At 47.4% G+C, this 21,454-nt stretch overlaps 1 protein-coding gene across 1 annotated transcript in view; it reads right to left on the reverse strand.

Annotated features, from left to right (window-relative positions):
• Positions 1 to 21,454, reverse strand: part of TSPOAP1 (TSPO associated protein 1) — a 55,179-nt gene that overhangs the window by 25,449 nt on the left and 8,276 nt on the right. The window contains exons 2-19 of the mRNA XM_088657761.1: positions 18,949 to 19,056; positions 18,083 to 18,211; positions 17,233 to 17,409; positions 15,483 to 15,749; positions 11,687 to 11,797; positions 11,335 to 11,418; positions 10,885 to 10,974; positions 10,458 to 10,580; positions 9,183 to 9,287; positions 8,888 to 8,938; positions 7,898 to 7,918; positions 6,614 to 6,806; positions 6,017 to 6,246; positions 5,660 to 5,769; positions 4,610 to 4,719; positions 3,806 to 4,047; positions 2,138 to 2,726; positions 847 to 998 (exon numbers count right to left, since the gene is read on the reverse strand). Coding sequence (XP_088513887.1) covers positions 847 to 998; positions 2,138 to 2,726; positions 3,806 to 4,047; positions 4,610 to 4,719; positions 5,660 to 5,769; positions 6,017 to 6,246; positions 6,614 to 6,806; positions 7,898 to 7,918; positions 8,888 to 8,938; positions 9,183 to 9,287; positions 10,458 to 10,580; positions 10,885 to 10,974; positions 11,335 to 11,418; positions 11,687 to 11,797; positions 15,483 to 15,749; positions 17,233 to 17,409; positions 18,083 to 18,211; positions 18,949 to 19,056 — 2,892 coding nt within the window. The remainder of the gene's footprint in view (positions 1 to 846; positions 999 to 2,137; positions 2,727 to 3,805; positions 4,048 to 4,609; positions 4,720 to 5,659; positions 5,770 to 6,016; positions 6,247 to 6,613; positions 6,807 to 7,897; positions 7,919 to 8,887; positions 8,939 to 9,182; positions 9,288 to 10,457; positions 10,581 to 10,884; positions 10,975 to 11,334; positions 11,419 to 11,686; positions 11,798 to 15,482; positions 15,750 to 17,232; positions 17,410 to 18,082; positions 18,212 to 18,948; positions 19,057 to 21,454) is intronic.

Below are 21,454 nucleotides of genomic sequence, written 5' to 3' on the forward strand. Positions count from 1 at the left end.
ACACCAAATTTGTTATTGGTGGTGACCCATGATATAAGGTGGTTTAAAACCATTGTTATGATTATTATTAATTATATTAGATGCTTATTTTGTCATGGCATCCCAAAGTAACTTACAATGTTTTAAACCAGGCATCCCCAAACTGCAGCCCTCCAGATGTTTTGGCCTACAACTCCCATGATCCCTAGCTAACAGGACCAGTGATCAGGGATGATGGGAATTGTAGTCCAAAACATCTGGAGGGCCGGAGTTTGGGGGTGCCTGTTTTAAACAAATGATAAACACATACTTGCATTAAAAACAGCATTTATTTTCTTTTTTAGTTTATTTTTAATGAATTCCCCCCCAGACACATCAGAAACACACAACGAAGAACACATCATACAAAACAAAAGTTGACAGTGAACTCAGTCCTGGAATTACACAAAAACAGGTAAGCTGTAGAAACAGCAATCTGGAAAACCGAAGACAGTAATTTATAATTTTTTTGGCTAAAGGTCAATTTTATTTAGGTATAGTATCAGCCCATAATGGATGTTGAAGATCTGAGGGAAGGCCTGCTCCCTGCTGTCACAAAAGAAATTCAACAAAGGGAGACGAAGTAACTTTATAGGTCAAGACTAGCACTTAATAAAAATGAATTGTATATAAAGTTAGATCGTGACTTGTTGAATTTAAATCCCACCCTTCCTCGGGAGCTAACAATGGGTGACAGTTCGTGGATTTCGACAGGTCTACTTTGAGTATGACTAAAGTTGGATACCCAAGCTAACAATGATAATATCAACAAAACAATGCTTCTGCCCAGGGCGTTTCATCTGCGTCCAACACAAAGCGGGTACGTACCTTTTGCCCATCTGCGTACACGGCGTAGCCGGTGACTCGCACCCCGTTGGATGATCCTTCTGCGTCGATGGTGACAGGCAGCCAGCTGATCACCAGAATCCCAGGGCTGGGACCAGCCTCCACTCGGACATCCAGGGGAGCATCCGGAGACCCTGCAAGGGATGAGTTTCAAATGAATTGCACTCTGTTTAGTCTCTTGAGCTTGCCCTGTGCATGCTGCTGGAGAAGTGACAAAATTCACTGCACTGGTGATACCGCAGGGGAATCTGTGCTGCTTAGAAGGCAAAGAGGGCACATGTTAGGAGCAGCAGCCCCAAGCCATTTGTAATGTCTAGTTTTCTGCTCTTGGTTATTTTTTTATTATTATTATTTTGTGGCTTAACATCATAAAAACAAGGCAAATAGCCGCTGGAAAGTTACACATGATTGTAGCAGCTCAGTCAGAATCTTATCCTGGACAATTGGTATCACCCACTCTAGAATATAGCTATAACGGAGAAAATGCGTCATAATTTGAGATTTCGACAAGGACTCAAACGTCTAGGCACTTTTTATATGATTTGGCATTACTTTGTTACATAGACAACACTTACAAGACAAGCCTCGTCACAAAGCTCCGCAGTTCAGGAACTCTTAACTGATAACCAATGAACGCTAAGATTCAACAGCTTTTATTCTCACTCTTTAATTTAATCCCCCCCTATTTATTTCGTTAAATTTATATCCCGCTTGATTGTTGAAACCCTCAAAGCGAGTTACAAAAAAGGAAAAACAATAAAATTATCCGTGAAAACCATTAACAATGATTTAAAACTTTCAAAAATTTAAAACATCAATGATATATATATTTAAAGGGATTGTAACGTTGTATTCTAGTGATTCACAATTTTTTGTTTAAAATGTCCCAGAGGACTTTGTTGATAGGCAGTATGAACAATGTTGTAATAAGTAAAGAAATTAATAATTTAATAATAATTTAAAATCAGCAGTAAGCTAAAAACAGATTTAAAAACAAATCAGCATTCAAGATACCGGGACAGGCTTGCCTAAACAAAAATGTTTTTAGCAAGCAAGTACAGGAAAGGCACCTGCCTGATAATTAATAGGCAGGGGATTCTAAAGTATAGGCATCATAGCTAGAAGTCTTTGACAGCCTTCTTCTCCATGAATATGTCTAACCCTTTTTGAAAACCATCCAAGTTGGCAGCCATCACTGTCTCCTGCAGCAGGGAGTTCCATACTTTAACTGTACTGCGCCACATGAAGATGCTTTTGCTTCACTGAAACTCACCTGCTGATGCCGTTGTGAACTGGATCTCTGCGGAAAGCGGCTGATCCTGTTTCTCCGGGGCCGGTTCCCCAAGCACCTGCTGCTGCGGCTGGACTTCCACCGTGGCCACGTAGGAAGAGCTCGGGTTCAAGTTCCGGAAGGTGTACCAGTACACTCCCGCCTTGGTGGCCTCGTGCTCCTTCCCATTAAGGTACACGGTGTGTGGGAAATTGCTGTTGCTCGGCACCCAAGAAATTTGCGCTGAAGTGGCCGCTATGCTCCGCACCCTCAGCTGGGTGGGGGCCACGGCAAACCCGCCCCCGGCAAGGAAAGTGCACCGCAGCCGGTCAGAGCTCCCGGCCTCCGAGACGCTTTGCACAGAGAGGCGGTAGGTTCTCGATTTCAAGTCCAGCCTCTCAACGACAGCCTTCGTCTGCGATCCGGCCTTCACGGTTTGCCGCAGCTCTGAATCCACGTAGAGGTTGTAGCTCTGGATCTCCGAGGAGCCTGGGGTCGGCAGGGGGGGCTCCCATCCCACCAAGAGGCTGCTGCCAAACTGCTTGATGAGGTTCACCTTCCTGGGGTAAGGCACTACTAGCGAGGCTCGTTCCTGCACATGTGGTGGGAGTGCAAGGTGGTTAACCCATTTTGGCCCTGGATGTTTTCTATGATCTCAAACGTCACTCGACAAAACTTGCTTCCTGAACCCTTCTTAGGCGTTCTTCTCTTTAAAGAGCCATACTGACCCCTCTACCACATATAAATATCACACAGATATCATTTTAATTCTATTCCTGTTTAATTACATTTTAATTATTGCCTCTTCTATGTTTTTGCTCTGTTTTATCTGTGTAAGCTGCCTGAGTCCCCAACTGGGAAGAAAGACAGGATATAAATAAATATTATAATCGGGGCTTTTTTCCGGAGCTCAGCTCCAGCACCTCTCAGCTGTGCACCATTGCCATTCTAAGAGAACAAGGGAGAAGTTCCAACACCTATTTTTTCTAGAAAAACAGCTCTGATTATAATAATAATTTAAATACTACCTCAGTGAAACATGATTGGTATACTGATTATTGGTATACTTATTTCATTTCCCTGTACTGCATTTGTCAGGGGATTGTTGCGGCTACTCTCGAGTAAAGACGCTCCAGTCCGCTCTGTCTTTAAGAGCTTTATTGTGCATATTATTTACAGGGCGGAGATGTCAGAAAACATGGCTGCCTAGTCTGATTCAGAACCCGGCAATGGCGCTTGTCTGCTTTACGCCAGCATAATAGTCTGGGAACCCCAAAACGCCGCCCCCTTCCCCTGCGTCTGGAACTGGGTGTCAGAAGGGGCTGCGTTCCTTCTCCTGTCCCTTGGCTGGAGCGTTGCAGGGGCTCCGACACCATCCTGCGCTGCCCTTCCTCCTCTGGCCAGCTGGGTCGGTGCCTAGGCTCTGACACGTCTGAGAGCCCTCTCTCCACCCTGCTCCATTCCTCATTCCCTCCTCCTGACCCACTGCTAGCGCTGTCACTGGGCGAAGTGCTGGTCGGGATGGCTGGGGGAGGGTCCCTGTAGGGAGTCCCCCTGACAGTTTTAATTTCTCTTTCCCCCTCTTGCTTGCCTGTTTCATTGGGGCCTACACGTTTCTGTATGCAACAAAAAATTCAATTTAATGGTTTTTTTGGGGGGGGGAGGCACTACCGTGGGTATGGCTCCCTCGTCCTCTTCCAGCCTGGAGGGTGCTGTGCTGGCGCTGAGCTCCTCAGTGGAGCAGTCGCTCCTTTCCGCACTGCTGAGGGTGGTGCTGAGGGAGCTCCTTTCCAGAGGGGAGCTCCGGGAGAGATCGTGGAGCTCCTGAGGCAGGAACGTCACAAGGTCCTCATCCGAAACTCGCTCTACGAAGTTGGAGGGGACCAGGCCTCTCCGCCCATCCATCAGCTCCCCTGGAAGTGAAGGTCAAGAGGGGACAGGATAGAAATGATGCTAAATTTTGTTGTGTGTGCTTCGATGCATTTTTATATATGACTGCCATCGTTATATTTTTGACACTCTGTAAATCTCTTGATGCTGTAAGGCACCTCCAGCACAGTGTGTGTGTGTGTCCCCTATAATAATTACTGAAGTTTTAAAACCGTAAGAAAAAATGTACAGAAGGGAAAATGAGAAAGAAAGGAGAGAGGGAGAGAAGATACCAGAAAAAAGAACAGGAAATTGTATTGTGCAGCATCAGAGCAGAAATGGAACGCGAGCACAGCAAAATATTGTTGAGGTTTAACAAATACTTCTACATGTTTGAAAAAAGAAAACACCGCAGTAATTAGCAATGTGCCGAACAGCATGGTTTTAACTATGGCAATGAGGATGTTGGTGGTGTTAATGATGTGATAATCTTCTGTTCTTTGGGTTGGCACTGCTTGCTCCCCAGAATTCTTGGACTCCCCACCAAAAATTATTTCAATAAGCAAGAACGTTACTAGTAATCTTCATAAGATGATGATGTCGTACCTTCAAAGAAGCCATCTTCGTCCATTTCTCCGTAGACGTAAATGTACTCACCGGCCGTCAGCGGGAGTTCTGCTTCGGGGTTCTCGTTGGGACCGGCAAATGGATTGTAGCTGAAATGGGAACAACAGGAATTGTTTTTACACGGAAAAGTCAAGAGTGATGCTCGGGAGCTGGCAGTGCTGTTTCAAAATTAACAAGACACTGGATATATAGGCAGCCAGGACAAGCTCTAAAGTCTCATTGCTGTACTATAGTCTGTCCCTATTAACAGTCTAGCCACAGCATTTTGCAGCATCTATCCAGACCAGGCCCCAAAGGCAGCCCCACACAGACTGCATAGCAGGAATCAAGCCTTGAGGTTACCAATAGCTATGAAACACATATATTATGACTCTGAGTGCTAGTTACTGGGAGCCGCAAGTGGGAAGAGTTGCTGTCGTGCTTGTACCACTGTGGGAGCATGATGGGCCATTGGCTTCATCCATTTCTTATGTTCCTGTTAAATGCATCTGGTTGGCCACTGTGAGAACAGGATGCTGGACTAAATGAGCCATTGGTCTGGTCCAGCAGGGCTGGTCTTATGTCATACACCACAAGTGTCCCCCCCCCAAAAGGGGACATCCCCTTTTTTCTCCCAAAAGGACAGCAGTCATTTTGGGCACTGTGATCTCATGCAATTTCACGCCATGATCTCCCCCCCTAAAAAAAAAACACCCCAAAACACTTCTCCCTGAGCCATGATCTCATGTGGCACCCCAAAGCACGTGTTTTTGGCCTCCATGCCACAACAAAGTGCTTATTTTTTGGGGGGGGGGAGAATCACAGTGTGAAACTGCATGAGATGCAAGAAAAAATGGGGAAGAAGGGGTCTCAGAAGATGGCATCATAGTTTTTGCCTTTGGTGTGTTGGAAGGCATGTTGTTTTCTTATGAGGCAAAAGCCACACAGCTGTTTGGAATAGCTCCACCCTGCCTTAAGTTGTGGCAGACCTCAGTGACCTTAAGAATGTGAGAGAAGTGAATTCAGATCCCACCAACACAGAGACCCTACCTGTAACGAGCTAAGAAGACTCGGAGCTTCACTGGACCCTGGTTCTCTGGTTCTGGGATTAATGAGATCATGTCGATTTCCAGCTCTTCCATTTCACTGGCTGTGTCCACCTAACGAAAACAACAGAAGACAGTGAAATAAGGACACCCCCGCTGTGTGAAGGACAGAGCAAAGGATCTAGTCCATCTGAACCCAGTCACCAATTTTGGTCTCCGTTTGAAGCCCTGTTATGGGTGCCACATAAGGACCTACACCTTGGAACTCCCTGCCTATTGACATCAGGCAGACGCCTTCGCTGTACTCTTGGGTGTCTGCTTAAAAAAAAGAAAAGAAGAAGCAGCCTGGCCCAGGACTAACCTCAGGGGTTGGGCAGGATTTGGGGCTGTTCTGCATGGACTCGGATCTAGAGGAGCTGGACTGGGACTCCAGTTTCCTGACCATTTTCTTCGAGGCAAGCGGAGGGGTATTTGCATCTGGGCTTCTGACCACAGTGGGCACCACAGGGTCGGCAAGGCGAGGAGATCCTTCCAGCCCTCCATCTTGAGCTTTCTGGCTGCACCGGGGAGAGATGGTGGCAATTTCTGGATCTGAAACCGAACAGTATGTACATTACGCCAGGCAGAGACGCCAAGCAAAGTGGTGGGTGCAGGGACAGTGGAACACTCTGGAACTGGGGAGCTTGAATGACAGCCAAGAAAGGTACACTGCTTACCTTCAAGGCCCACCTCGGGCAACAGGTTTGACCCAGGTTTACCCCCAGGTCCCTGTTTTAATTACTGTGTTTTTATAATTGGATTGTTATATTGCATTGTTTGGTACTGTTTTCTCTGCCACCACCAAAAAAGAAGCAAATCATACTCTACAGTTACTGAATCTGGGAACGCCATGGCATCTGGATTCTTCTAATGGCACAAATGAAAGCAAAGAGCGGGCTTCCTCCCCCTCCATAGTCACCTTTCTCCTTGAGTCCCTCCAGGAGCTGCAGAGAAGTCTGGCAAGTGGTGAAGGTGACCTCGGATGTCACCTGGGAGGAGGGCGGAAGACCGATTTTCTCAGTTTGGAGGCGAAACTGCTTGAGCTCTTGAGAGAGGAAGTTGAACTGTTCCGTGTGGCTATGGCACTGATCCTCCAGCTCTCTCACGCGGGCCTGCGTGGGGTGGGGGGTGGGGTGGGGAAAAGTTAAGGAAGATGGGTAATTTGGATGTGACTCCTGCAATGGACAAATGATCTAATGGGCACCTTCCAACTCTACAATTCTATGACCCTTTGATTCTAGAAGAATGTCAGAAGGAACTTGATGGATCAGTCCAAGGTGACTCCTGCGGAATCTGGTAGACTGCCTCTCAAGCTGGATGCCCCACTGAGACATCATTCCCCCCCCCCAACAGCAAAACAAGGCTGTTGAGTGAGAGCAGCCATTTAGGCATGATGTCTGCCCTCCAGCACCTGACTGCCCCCCAACCTCAGCATCTCCAGCCTGTGGCAGCTGCTTCGACCTGCCTAAGGGTAGGGATGGCTCTGTTAGAACTAGTGCAGCTACAACCAAACAAGCCACCAGAGGGGAAAGCGGACGGGTGTCATCACACGCCCAGATCCTTGCACACATAACAACATCCACAGCACACTTCTATTTGCCAGCACAGCAAATGCATGACACTGCTATCCCTTTGTGCCACAAAGATCAAGAGCAAGCAAGACATTCCCAGTAAGAGGTGCCTGGCCAAAGGAAGATTGCATCAGCGAGCAATGTAGGGCACTTATGTAGGTGATCCAATTTGCATGTCGTCATAATTGCAGGGGGGAAGCTCCAAAACGACCAGCCAATCTCCCTAGAAGGAAAAAATTTATTCTCTCTCCCCAACACCTGCATTTATTGCTGTGTCACCAAGGGCTTGTGTGTATATTTAGCAGTGGTTCTTGCATTGCAGGGGGTTGGGCCAGATGAGTCTCTACAATTTCTACAATTCTGTAACTATATAACCTCTGGCTGTTTAACTTGAGGAACAGCCTTTTGGGGCCTGAAAGCTTGCTCTTGTTTTGCAGGATGAGCACAGCTGCTCATTTGGAATGGAGAGCCCAATAAACCCTGAATTCCCTTTTGTTCTTCTCTGGCTCTCTCCCCACCCTGGTCCAAAATTGGTTGAAATCTGGTATTTCTCCATTCCAAACTCCTTCTGGGAAGCAGTCCAGGTTTGGTTGGGAAGGACATTTTCCTAAACACGGTGAGATCAGCAGTACCTGCATGCAATCCAAGGAATTCTGTCAGGAAAGAAGGAGGAAATGAGCAGAGAAATTGTGGTTAACCCGCACCCTGGCATCTTCCTGAAACAATAATCCTGATGCGGAATCTAGATTTCAGAGAAATGGCTAGGAAACAGGTGTGAGGATGAACGTAAGGGTCCTGCAGCTGGATCAGGCCAAAGGCCCATCTAGGCCAGCATCCTGTTAAGAACTTAATAAGAACTTGCTGGATCAGGCCACAGGGGGCCCATCTAACCCAGCATCCTGTTCTCACAGTGACTGACCAGATGCCTGTGGTAAACCTGCAAACAGGACCCGAGCACAAGAGCCCTCTCCCCTCCTGTGGTTTCCAGCAACTGGTATTCAGGAGCGTTGCTGCCTCCAACTGGAGAGGAAGAGCATAGTGGCTAGTAGACATCAATCGCCTTCCCTTCCTCCATAAAGTTGTCTGATCCTCTTTTAAAGCCCTCCAAGTTGGTGGGCATCACTGCCTCCTTCATTGTATGCCCACTGTCCTACTGTTATGAGATGGGGGGGGAACCTTTCTCCTCCACTTTCTCCAGAACATGCATGTCCTCACATTGGCGAACCAGATGCCCCAATAGGAAGCCCAGAAGCAGGACCCAAGTTCAACAGAAACTCTCCCTTACTGGTGTTTCCCAGGAACTGCTTTTCCAAGGCAACTCTACAATTCCTTCCAACCCTACAATTCCATGGTTCTATGGAATCCTGCAACACATCAGCTCTGCTGAAAAATCCCTTTAATAAACAAAACCACACAATTGACTGTTTTCCTGGCTGCTGACACCTAGCCCATGGGTTCCCCCTGAAGAATCCTGAGAACCGTGGCTTATCATCCGACAAAGGTTCAATTCCCAGCACCCTTCTCAAACTACAGTTCTCAGGGTTCTTTTAGAGGGCAAGACCTGTGCTTGAAACGCATGCCTTCGCTCTGTCTGGCATTCCTTGATTTTCTCCCCGCTTTACCTCCAAGAGCTGGACGGCTCCTTCGTGCTCCTTCCTTGCTTCAGCCTGGGCCTGAAGGCAAGAGGAGGAAAAAAAGAGAGGTTAAGGGGTCACCAATCCTATTTCTTGAGGTCTTGGGTGCCTAACACACCTGTCAGCCAGCACGACCAGCCACCAGGGAATTATGGAAGTAGAAGACCATAGTTTAGCCACCCCTGCTTTAATCAGGAGGTTACTAGCAAATGGAAGAGCTCTCTCAAGGGTGCACTAACCGAGAAGGGAAGGGTGCAAGTGGCCTCATTGGTGGATCTCTCACCTGCTGCAGTTGCCTGACTTCCTCCTGTTTCTTCTGCAAGGCCTGCAGGGCCCTCTCATGCTCCTGTTCCAGCTGCTGCCTTCGTTCCGCAACATCTCTCATGTGCTGGGGAAACCAGAAGTGCATGAGCACAGAGCTGAGTGATGATGACCCCCTCCAAGCACCTCAGGGTTTTCCTTCCAAGCTATGGGGACCCTCTTCTCAAGAAGGGGGTATAGCAGCTTCTGACAACTGAGAGGCAGCCCATGCCATCCAGACAAAAGGAAAACATCTTTTGGCCCATGGAGGGGAAAGAGTATATTTTTTATTTTATTTTTTAAAAAAACCACCTTGTGGTTTCACTTACAGTGCAGTTTCTGTTTGCTTAGAACAGGCATGTCCAACAGATAGACCGTGATCTACCAGTAGATCACTGGGTGTTTGTGGTAGATCACTGGTAGATCAGTGGGTCCCCCCCAAAGAAGCTAAAAAACTGGCTCCCCTAAAAAAGCTTAACATCTTTGCCCTGCACCCCTAAAAAACTGGGCTTTCCTCCCTATGAAAAGCTCAACAACTTTGACCTGAACCCCCAAAAAGGGGGTAGATCACTCCCAGTTTTTAACTGTGAGTAGATTGCAGTCTCTTGGAAGTTGACCACCCCTGGCTTAGAAGGTCTGCATGGGATTAAGACAGGGAGGAAGAGACCTCCAGCTGTGCAGACTTTCCTGTACCTTTATCTCTATGCTGACTTCTATTTCTTTGATGTCTGGCCTTCTCGGTAGTGGCGCCTGGCCTGTGGAATGCCCTCCCATCAGATGCTAAAGAGATAAACAACTACCTGACATTTAGAAAACATCTGAAGGGAAGTTTTTAATGTGTGACATTTTAATGTATTTTAATCTTTGTTGGAAGCTGCCCAGAGTGGCTGGGGAAACCCAGCCGGAAGGGCGGGGTACAAATAATAAATTATTATTATTATTATTATTATTATTATTATTATTATTATTTGCTCAGACTGTTCATAAAAGGGTATTCCACTTCCCTGCTACAAACCCCTGAAACAGAAGCCACTTCCCCATTCCTGATTCCAGCTCCCTTTTTCAACAACACAGCCAGCCAGAATAAGGAGATGGCATCTACACACATGCACACCCTACCAATTTTTGAACTGGGAACCAGGAACCCATTTCCCAAATCTGCCTCCTCTGTTATCCCAGCTTCCTAACAAGGATGCTCAGGGCAGGGAGCTGCTCAAAAAGATGCCTCTTTTCAATCACAACCCTGGCTCTGACCAACCTTCAGCGCCTGCCCGAGACTCTCCAGCCTGTTCTGGAGCTCCTGGGTTTTCTGGAGAGCAGAATCCCGTTCCTCGGTCACCACAGCCACCTGCAACTTCAAGTCAGCATTTTCAGATTCAACCTGCCCAGGGAGAGAAGGAAGGTTGCTCAGTGGCAAAGCACATGCATCCTGCATTGCATGAGGTCAGACTAGATGGTCCTTGATGTCTCTTCCAACTCTACAGTTCTATTCTGCTGTCCCAACTTGAAGCCCCTGCCTGAAAAATTATTTTCTTCTGTCTGCCCTGAACTTCCTGTGGATCGATTTCCATTTCAGTTGCACTGAAAGTTCCCCATTTCGGGTTGGGGGCAGTTGCTGCCCACGAGCTCACTTGCACTCCCTCAATGGTTATCAGGCATTGGTGGGGCGAGAGATCCCTACTTACCTTTTCTGTCCACTCCAATTGCCCATGAAGCAGAGTGTTCTCCTCACACAGCCGGACATTATTGCTTTGCACCTCCTGCAGTTGGATTTCCTGCACAGGGACAAAAAAAGGCAGATTTTTCTGGGGAATAAAAGGAGATTTGCCTCCTTTGACAGAGAAACCAGGAATCTGTAGGAACATGTAGAGGTGACCAAGGGGTTCGGACAGGAGCAGGCATCACACAATCCATTCTTTAATTGCAGGAATAGGAAATCTGTGGCCCTCTGTGTGTTGCTGTACTACAACTCCCATCATCCACAACTCTCAGAATGCTACTGGACTACGATTCCCATCATCCATAACACTTTGTATGCTCTCGGCTGATCTGCCTCTCAGAATTTGGCCTCGGAGGTTAGCATGGAGGCGGAGGTGCACCTCTGACAGTGCTTCTGGGGGCAGGATGTTACTCACGAGCTCTGCACATCTCTTGTGCTTCTTCCTCACTTCATGTTCAAGGTTTTCACATTGTTTCCGCTTTCTTCTGAGCTCAGACTCCTACCGAAAAAAGGGGGGAGGAAAGGAGGTGAGGTGGAGAAACGCGCTAGGCCAGATTGATCATCACCACCCCACACATTCCATGCCAGGGCATCATAGTTCCAAGGAGATTTGAAACCCAAAAGATGTTGCCCATTGACTGTCCCCCATTCCCAGAAACTCCCCCCCAACTGATTTTTACCATTCTTGTGGCAGTAGTGGGATTCTTATACAGTACTTTGCCGACTGCTTAGAAGCTAGATTCAAAGTAACAGCAAGGGGAACCCACCAATTGCTGGATCTGCCGTTTGGTCTCGGGAGCGGTTGCGACCCCCTTCTTCACAGGAAGGGTTTCATACCCATCATTCACTTGTGCCAGAGGATGGGCTCTGGGGCCCCTCTGCAAAGGAGAGAAATCTCAGCCAGGCTCAAGGGGGAAGTGTGGCCACGGGCAACCACCCATTCTGCAGCCAAAGGGCTCCCCTTAACATATAAAGCTCTACATAGCTAAGAACCTGGTGGTGGTGGTGGTTGTTATTTAATGTACAGTGGTACCTCAACTTACGAATTTTTCGACAACTGAATTTTTCGACTTATGAATGGGGCAAATGGCCGCACGCTTACGAATTTCTCGACATCCGAATGGAAACCGTGGCGGTTTTAGATAGGGTTTTTTCAACTTACCAATTTTTAGATGGAGTTGCTTCGACTTACGTATTTTTCCATTTCCAATGCATTCCTATGGGAAATCACGTTTCCAATGGCGCTTTTCGACTTACGAATTTTTCGACCTACGAAGGTGCTTTCGGAACAGATTAAATTCATAAGTCGAGGCACCACTGTATTCATAGTCCACCTTTCTCCCAAGTGGGGTTCAAGTCAGCTTCCAACATTTAAAAGCATCATTATAAAATATGAAGCAATAAAAACAAACTTGCTAAAAGCAAAGGCATCAAAACACATTCAGAACCAGAAATTAAAATCCAGTTTGCCCTGACAGCAGCCCAGGGGCCAGTCACAAACTCTCGGCCTAACCTACCTCGCAGGGCTGTCATGGGGATAAAATGGAGGTGGGAGAACAATGTATGCCACCTTGAGCTCTTTGGAGGAAAGGTGGGATATAAAGGTAATGATTATATAAAGGTGCTCCCCTGGGCTCCCCTGGGGTACCATCTTTTAGGTAGTCTGTGTGGGCACTGAGAGCAGGATCCTGGAACAGATAGGTTGTACAAGAGCTGCTCTCAGTGTCCACACCCCTCTGAGGTTAGGTGGGTGGGTATCAGGGATATCTTTGAAAGTGGTACCTAACACCCCCACCCCAAAATAGGGCTGTATCTAATGTTATAGCCATGCTTAGTGTAGACCAATTGAACTAATGGACATGACTAACTCAGGTTCGTTTATTTCTGGATTGTATAACACTCTCAGGTGTTCTATTTAATGGTATTCTATTTAATGAGTGGTATGATTTATTCCTGCAAATAAATAAATAAATATTTGAAGGGGTCTACCCTGAGTGGAGCTTCAAAGGCTATAACTCCATGCAAGCTTTCCCAGCTGACTGAATAAGTCTCTGTCATGGGTTTAAAACTCATCTTCTTCTGTTTTTCTAACTGTTTTTATTATCTTCTGTACATCGCCCAGGGTAATGTGTGGAAGGTGAATTTATTTATTTATTTTATTACATTTCTACCCCACCCTTTTCTCCAAGGAGCTCAAGGAGGCTTGCGTAGTTTTCTTCCTCCTCTTTTGATCTCCACATCAACCCTGCGAGGTAGATTAAGTTGTTTGTGTGTGTGAGAGAGAGAGTGACAGACAGACAGAGACAGAGAGAGACGGGCCCCAAGACATGGCTGAGTGGGGATTTAAACCCCGGTCTCCCATGTCCTACTCTGACAGACAACAACAACAAGAACAGAGCACTTTTATCTTTCAGGGATAAAGCTAAGTCTCTCTTATGCACTGGCATAGTGTAGTGGCTAAGGAATTGAGCTATGTGGTTATGTATTCATAAAAAGGCTCTTAGAGCAGCTTACAAATGCCAATAGTACAATCTAAAAGATACAATACAAAAAGAAAAGGGATTCAGAGGGAAGGGAAAAACACTTTTTGTTCAGGCAAGTCTATCCAGATATGTAGAATGCTGGTGTGTGTTTTAATCTCTTTCTAGTGTTCTGCTGAATTTTATTATCTTTCAAATAATAGCATAGTAGCGTTGGATGTAACTGCTACAATCAAGATGTATATAAATTCTGCTAAATAAATAAAATAAATGGGCAGTGCTAGGACTGAACCTGCTGCAGGCCCTTCTGCATGAAAAAAATGGGGTTGCCCTGCCGCTTCTCTAATCTAAAGCTCTGATCTGGGCTAGGGGCAGCAGCAAAGGCCCCGATTCTGCCAGGGACCTGATGGAGAAGCAAGTCAAAGGCGAGCAAAGCCCTTGGTAGCTGCAGGGGAGAGGGTAACCCAGAGGCAAAATTGGAGTTGCAGTACGTTTCCTTGTTGCTGCTGCTGCTGTTTTGCTGCTGTTGCTATGCCCTACCTTCTCCACCAGACCACGTCCTCAATACAAAACACAGTTAAAAATATCAATAAAAACACCATAGCGCTATTAAAAGTTTCTTCCACCCACCCCACCCATCGAACGCCTGGAAACCGCCCCTCTCTGACTCCCGCCTCCTCCCGGTGGCTGCGGGAAGCACTCTGCAAACGCTCAGAGGACTCCATGATGACGTCCCACGGCACTGAAAGTCAGGCAGAATCCCGAAGGAGCCGGCCCGCAAGGCCAGGAGGGCCGGCAGCAGCCACCCTCCTCCCTCCGGGGTCCTTTTCCAGCCCCATCTCCCCTCCCTGCTCGGCTAAGCGGGCGCTGCGGCCTGGCCCGCCGGACAGCGCCGGGCTCCTACCTGCTGCTCCCAATTTCAGCACCACGGAGAGCTCCTCGTTGGGTCGGCCTCCGCAGGCGGATTGGTCGGCTGGGCTGAACCACTTCGCCGCCAAGGGAGGGGGAGGAGGAGCCGCTCTCGGGAGGCTGCAAGCGGGAGGGTGAGCATCCGCGTTTACTTCCACCCCTCCGCCGGCAGTGGGACATCCCGGCCCTGCAGGGTCCGGGCTGGGGTTGGAAAGGGTCGTGCGAGGGCATGAGAGGAGCTAGTAGGAGAGGTTGGCAGCCCTTTCTCCACCCCACAATGAAACCTCCCTCCCTTGTTAGCATTCGCACGTTCTTCAAGCGGCTTCACGTGTCTCAGAGTTCCCAGGCACACCGAGCAACCACCGATAGCATCTTTAGACTCTACCTTAGGGTAAAGCAATGGTGAAATCTAACTGTTTTTCATGGTTTCGTGTGTAAATTGCCTTGAGGCGGTGGCTTAATAAATTAATTGTAATAAGAACAATAAATTCCTGCTCTTGTTGTGATAATGATCACCATGTTTAGATTTATGCAAGACAGAGACCTGATGAGGGTACCTTTTGTTTTCATACTGGGCAGCCTTCAACTCGGTTTTACTCAGAGTAGACCTGCTGAAATTAATGGGCCTAACCTGGTCACGTTCATTAATTTCAATGCATCTACTCTGAGTGCAACTTAGTTGAATAGCACCCACTGAATCTAGCAGTTCAGGGTGGAAGCCACAACTACATAAAAACTCAGAGGGGTTCAGCTGCACCTTCATTATACACCTTTAGGCGCCAGGCAAAAACATTCCTCTTTAACCAGGCTTTTGGCTGACTGACACCCAACGCCCTTTTAAAATGTGTTGGGGATTGGGGCGGGGGAGAAATTATTGGGTTGTTTTTGTTTTGTTTTTATTACGTATTATATGTTTTTACATTATGATTTTATCTTGTGAACTGCCTGAGACCTGCGGGTATAGGGCGGTATACAAATTTAATTAATTAATCGTCCAGCGTTCATTGCATGCTTGATGTACGTGCTTGATGTATGTCCCCCTGCAAGAAACCTGGCCCAATGTCTTATTTACAAAGCAAAGCAGAAGGTACATGCACTTTCATCTAATATGCTGGTAATGAGCAGGACTTAACAAAAAGCACAAAGCTTTGAAGTGCAAGTCTAAGCAGTTTACCTTTTTCACTGCCTCCACTGCAGAGGACAGCACATTTCTCTGCCGTGAAACCCTTGAAGGAGAAAAGCCGTTTGGCAGGGCTGGTGCAGGGGACCCCATGCCCATTACTGATGCCAAGGAAGTGTCCCCTGACCCCTGGCTGTGAGAGCCCAGGGATGCCTTGAAATTCTTCAGGGCGATCTGCCTCTGTAGACGCAGCACCTCCTTCTGCGACTCTTGGAGCAGGTGGCGGAAGTCCAGGAGGGGGAGGCAAGGAGAAGAAGCTTCCTAGGAAGACACAAATAATCACCATCACCTTAAGGGTTGCTTCCAGATTTGAAGAAATCTCAGCTGTTTAATCAGTTCCTCAATGAATGTGAGAATACTAGCAGGACCCGGCCATGCATTGCTGTGGCCCACCCCGTACCCCTGTGGAGGACGGTTGAATACCCCTCCCTCTGTTGTCCCCAGGGAGTGTTGGCCCCCTCCGCCCTGTATCTCCATACCTTGGCCCCCACCCATGGAAAAGGAGCTGTCTGAGTCATGTATTATAGTCGTGGCCAGTAGATGGCGATGTGTTGAGTTCCTTAAAATTGGTTTTTACCTGCCTCAGGTGTGACATCTGTCTAAGCAAACTGTATAAGATCCTTTGTGTATTCGCATGTGATGTGTCAAAATTTCAACGCAATCGGTCAAGCGGGTTCGGTAAAAAGTGGAGACACGCAAACATGGCGGTTTACATTTATAGATAGATAGATAGATAATAAGAGATTGCTACATCAGGCCAATGGCCCATCTAATTCGGCATCCTGTTCTCACAGTGACCAACCAGATACCCATTGTGGGGAGCTAGCAAGCAGGATCCAAACACAAGAGCAACTCTCCCATCCTGTGGTTTCCAGAAATTGGTAATTGGTGGAGGCAGAGCATCAATATTGGAGCTAATAGCCATCGAAAACTCTCTCCTCCATGAATGTGTCTAATCCTCTTTCAAAGGTGTCTAGGTCGTTGGCCATCCCTGGCTCCTGTGAGAGGCAGTTCCATAGTTTAACCACACACTGCATGAAGAAGTATTTTATCAGTCCTGAATCTTCCCATGTCCAGCTTCATTGAGTGCCCATGAGTTCTGGTGTTATGAGGGAGGAAGAAAAACTTCTTTCAATCCACTTCCTCCATGCTATGCATAATTTTAAAAAACTTCTATGTCACCTCTAACTCGCCTTTTCTCTACACCAAAAAGTCACAAACACTGCAACTTTTCTTCATAGGGGAGTCACTCCACCCCCTCGGTCATTTGGGTGGCCCTTTTATGAACCTTTTCCAATATCCTTTTCGAGGTGAGGCAACCAGAACTGCACACAGTATGATAAGCATCCCTCTCCACATTAAAGGACGGTAAAGGCAGCGCTTGCTGCCTGCTGTTCAGTACTTTGTATAAAAAATAATATTAACTCTTTTTAAAGGAATTAAGTCAAGTTTGGGAAAGGGGTAGGGTACCTGTTTTGTATGCAGAAAGCCCAATTCTGGCAGCATCTCTCTACAAAGGGCTGCAAAGTCCCCTGGTCTGAAACCGCAGAGAGCCTGCTTTCTGTCAGTGTACAGGCCAGGGATACAGAACCATTTTTGGCCCAACTTTCTGGGGGCCTCGTGGCAGAGGCAAATGTTTGCAAAGCCACGAATGGGAATTTTGCCTCCATGCACCAGGCCGGTTTCCGCAAACACTAACACACCCCTCTCCAAAACCCAAGATATCTCGGCATGGAACCTTCACCTTTCCCGACATGATTTTGGCCTGCAGGTCTTGGCATTCCTGGTGCAGGGCGTTGATCTGCTTGTCCTTTGCCAGCAGCACACTGGCTTGCTCGCGCAGGTCCATAGCCCGCTGTCGGGCCAGTGCTTTCTTGCAGAGTCCCGCACAGGAGCCCTTCACCGCAACCGGGGTGTTGACCTGCAGCAGAAAAAGAACAAGACAGTCGAGCAGACTACCTGGGAAGGTGGTGGGTTCTCAATTGTTTGAGGCTTTTAAGCAGGGTTTGGAGTCTGCAGGGGATTCCTTAGCTGCAATGCAGGGGGTTGGGCTAGATGACCCCTGGGGTACCTTCCCACTCTGCTATGCTAAGATTCTAGATACAGAAATAAACAGTAAATTGCAAGAACTCATGCCAGGAGGAAGATGAATTTCAAGGAAGTCTTCAAAAGGTTTTATTTATGTAATAATAAGATGAATTCAAATAGGAAACATACTTGGTACACTCTAACCATTAAAACATTGCTGATGAAGACTTGTCGAAACAGGGCCTTGTCCTGGGATTTTTTCACTGGAATTTATCCTTATTTGCCTCACTATCATACTGGAATTGATTCCTATTTGAATTCATCTTATCATTACATAAATAAAACCTTTTGAAGACTTACTTGAAATTCATCTTCCTCCTGGCCCGAGTTCTTGCAATTTACTGTTTATTTCTGGACTTCACCAAGAACTCCAATTTCTACAAGATTCTAGATACAGGCACAAGAGGCTGCCTTTTACTAAACCAAATCTCTGTTCCGCCCTCCTGAATGTTTTCTACACCAGGAGTGGGCAATGTCTGCCACAAGGCACCTTCTCCCGCACTTACTACTTTGAGGTTGGCTTCCTGGAGCTTCCGTGCCCTTTCCTCCAGGCGCTTGGCGATGACAGCCAGCTCAGCATTTTTCCTCTTCAGGTGCCTCACTTTCTCCTGAGTCTCTGGGAAGCAGCTCTTGTGCTGAGAGGGGGGAAGTGGAAAGGGGAAGGAAGGAAGGAAGGAAGGAAGGAAGGAAGGAAGGAAGGAAGGAAGGAAGGAAGGAAGGAAGGAAGGAAGGAAGGAAAGAAAGAGGTTTGAGTCCTCTGCAGCAATTGCTGGGGCTGTCCCTGCCATGAGGCAGAGGTGACAGACCCTTAGCCTGCTTAGCTCATTGACCCTGGCTGGCAGCGACTCTCCAGGGTTTCAGACATTCCCAGCCCCTGAAAAGCAGATGTTCTACCACTGAGCTAAGATTCCAGTCCTCATGGTTCAAGGAAGCTGCCTTAAACTTGAGTCAGGTGACAGGTCATTGTCTGACCCAATACTGTCTACACTGACAGGCAGCAGTTCCCAGCTGAGTGAGCCTAAGGAGCATATAGATGGTGTTTCCTTTTGGCCCTGGCCCTGGCCACCATGGACAGATTACATATGACCACCCAACTGGAAGAAAGCTTGCTATAAAGTGGGGTGGAAGTATTTTAAGTCAGAAAAATGGGGAAGATCTGGACTGTGGGATGCCAGCCAGCCAGGAGGAAGTTCTCCTATACATGCCTGGTGGCTCCCAGACAAGAGATCCCATCATCCTCAGCATCACATGGCCATGCTGGCTTGGGCTGATGGGAACTGTAGTCCAACAACCTCTGGAAGCCACTAGGTTGGGGAAGACTGGTGTTGCCTAATCTCGTTGGAAGGTTTCCAATGCCCAAGCTCCTCCTCACCAGCAAGCTGTTCTCCTTCTTCAGGGTGGCACAGCGGGACTGCAGCTCCTCCAGCGCTGTAAGGAGGACTTGGTTCTGCCGCAGGAGACAACGGTAACTCACACCGTACTGGAAAGTGAGAGAGAGAGAGTGTGGCAGACATGTTTTTAAAAGATCTCTTGAATGTACGATACTTTTGCTTGTCTTTTAGCCACACACCCTCTTCTAGCCACACCCACATCTTTAGCCACACCCTAATTCATTTGGCCACACCCCTTTCTCCACCACACCCCTTTTCTTTAGCCACACCCACCTTCCTTTGGCCACACCCATTTCACACTGAGACAGGGAACCTTTTTACCCTGGACTTTGACACCTGACAATGATATACATATTTTAGAACCTGCCTTATTCTTGTGGCTGTAATATGTCTTAAAATGTTTTTAGTGTTGTCTTTTAGAATTTCTGGGACCTTTTGCTGAAGGGCATTTAATAAATCAAAGGAACGACACGCAGTAACCGTCCTGTTGTCAAACGTCAGATTGTCGCAGAATCCCCCCCCCCAGTTTTCCAGTTTATAGTTTATTTAACAAAATGTATTTACTGTTTCCTTGAACAAAAGACCTCTAAACAGTTTACAAAAAAAATATCTGACTTTATTTATTTTTCTTGTTACAAAATTGTATGTGCATAAATAATAAAACAGCTGTTGCCTGTCTAAACTTGAGGTTCCACCCAGATCTTGTTAGCACGGCAGGTTTATTAAACAGGCTACCGAATGATCTTCAATTCAAGCACCTAACAGTTGGTAATCCAAGGGAAGGAAAGCAGATCATAATCTGGGCAGTTGCTGAGAGAACAGCACATAATTCATTCACCCTGCTGGAATGCAAGACAGACATATATGAATTCCAATATGGCACCTGGTTCCAAACTGATGCATTCCAGACGTGTTGGACTACAATTCCCATCATCCTTACCTTGCACCAAGTCAGATCATTAATCCACCTAATCCAGTTTTGTCTACTACACTGACTAGCAGTGGCTCTCCAGAGTTTCAGACAGGGGATATTCCCAGCCCTAACTGGAGATTGAGGTCTGAACTTGGGACCTTCTGCATATGAAGCAGATGTTCTGCTGCTGAGTGACAGGTATTCACCCCCCCCCCAATGACCAGGGCTGATGGGAATTGAAGTCCACAACCTCTGGAGGATCATGGTGGGGAGGCTGCTGTAAGATTCTGCTTACTGTTGTAATCCGCTGGCAAACTGGGGGTTGGGATAAGAAAACCCCATATAGAGAAGACTGAATGGAGTTATTACAGTCATCTTCAAATATCTGAGGGGCCATCACAGAGAAGACAGAGCAAGCTTGCTTTCTGCTGCTCCAGAGTGGAGGAGCCAACCCAATGGATTCCAGTTGCAAACAGGAGATTATGAGCTGTGCGACCATGGAGCAAACTCCCTCACTAGGTGCTGGACCAGGCATCCCCAAACTGCGGCCCTCCAGATGTTTTGGCCTACAACTCCCATGATCCCTAGCTAACAGGACCAGTGGTCGGGGAAGATGGGGATTGTAGTCCAAAACATCTGGAGGGCCAAAGTTTGGGGATGCCTGTGCTGGGCTCTCCTTCACTGGAAGTTCTTAAGCAGACGTTGGATAGCCATCTGGCAGGGATCCTTGGGCTTCAATTCCTGCTGCGTTGCAGGGGGTTGGACTAGTTGACCCTTGGGGATCCCTTCCAATTCTAAGACTCTATTACCTTTATTAAACCAAAAACCAAAAACCCAGCAGCCGCCTCAAATAATGGGAAATAATGTGCCACTCCAAGAAAGGCTGCCCTAACAGCTTCTGCCATCTGCAACTTCTCTCTTGCACTTAGCTGCCTCTTTGAAATCTTTTTAAACTAGTGAGAGACGATCTTCCTGTGAAATGACTGAGTGCTTATCTCCGGCGCTCAAGGTCGAACCTCACCGAATGAAAACTAATTGGCGCAGGCTCCTGTGACAGGACGGACCATTTGATTCCGGGAAGCGGTGACACCAGAAGGCATCCCGAGGATAATGAGTCGAAGTGACAGACACAGACTACAAATCTGGCGCAAACGTTTAACGAGGAGGGCAAGGTAACCTTTGAAAGTGGAGCAGGGCCTCCGTGGAAATGCAGCAGGTCTATCTGGGTTGCACAAGGCAGAGAGCTCAAGCGGCTCATCCTTGCCCTCAGATCCTCAACTACGAAGGGAGAAACTGAGGGAGAGGGGGGAAGTTTGAGTTAGTTCACATTTAAGGGCGGACCTACCTAATTCACACATATGTAGAGCGAGAAACATCCGTTCTTCAAAATCTGCACTTGTCTACATTTTGCAACGCAGCTCTCCAGCCAAGAAATGTGTCCCAAAATGCATTTATTTATGCACGCTGGGGCAAGATGGAGAGTTGTTTTCTCCTCACAGAACTACAATTCCTAGCAACCTTTCAAAACTCCAGCTCCTGGGATTCTTTGGAGGAAAGTAACGTGTTCTCCATGT

Source organism: Zootoca vivipara, chromosome 14 (assembly GCF_965207765.1).
Source record: "Zootoca vivipara chromosome 14, rZooViv2.hap1.1, whole genome shotgun sequence".
NCBI classification, from domain to species: domain Eukaryota; kingdom Metazoa; phylum Chordata; class Lepidosauria; order Squamata; family Lacertidae; genus Zootoca; species Zootoca vivipara.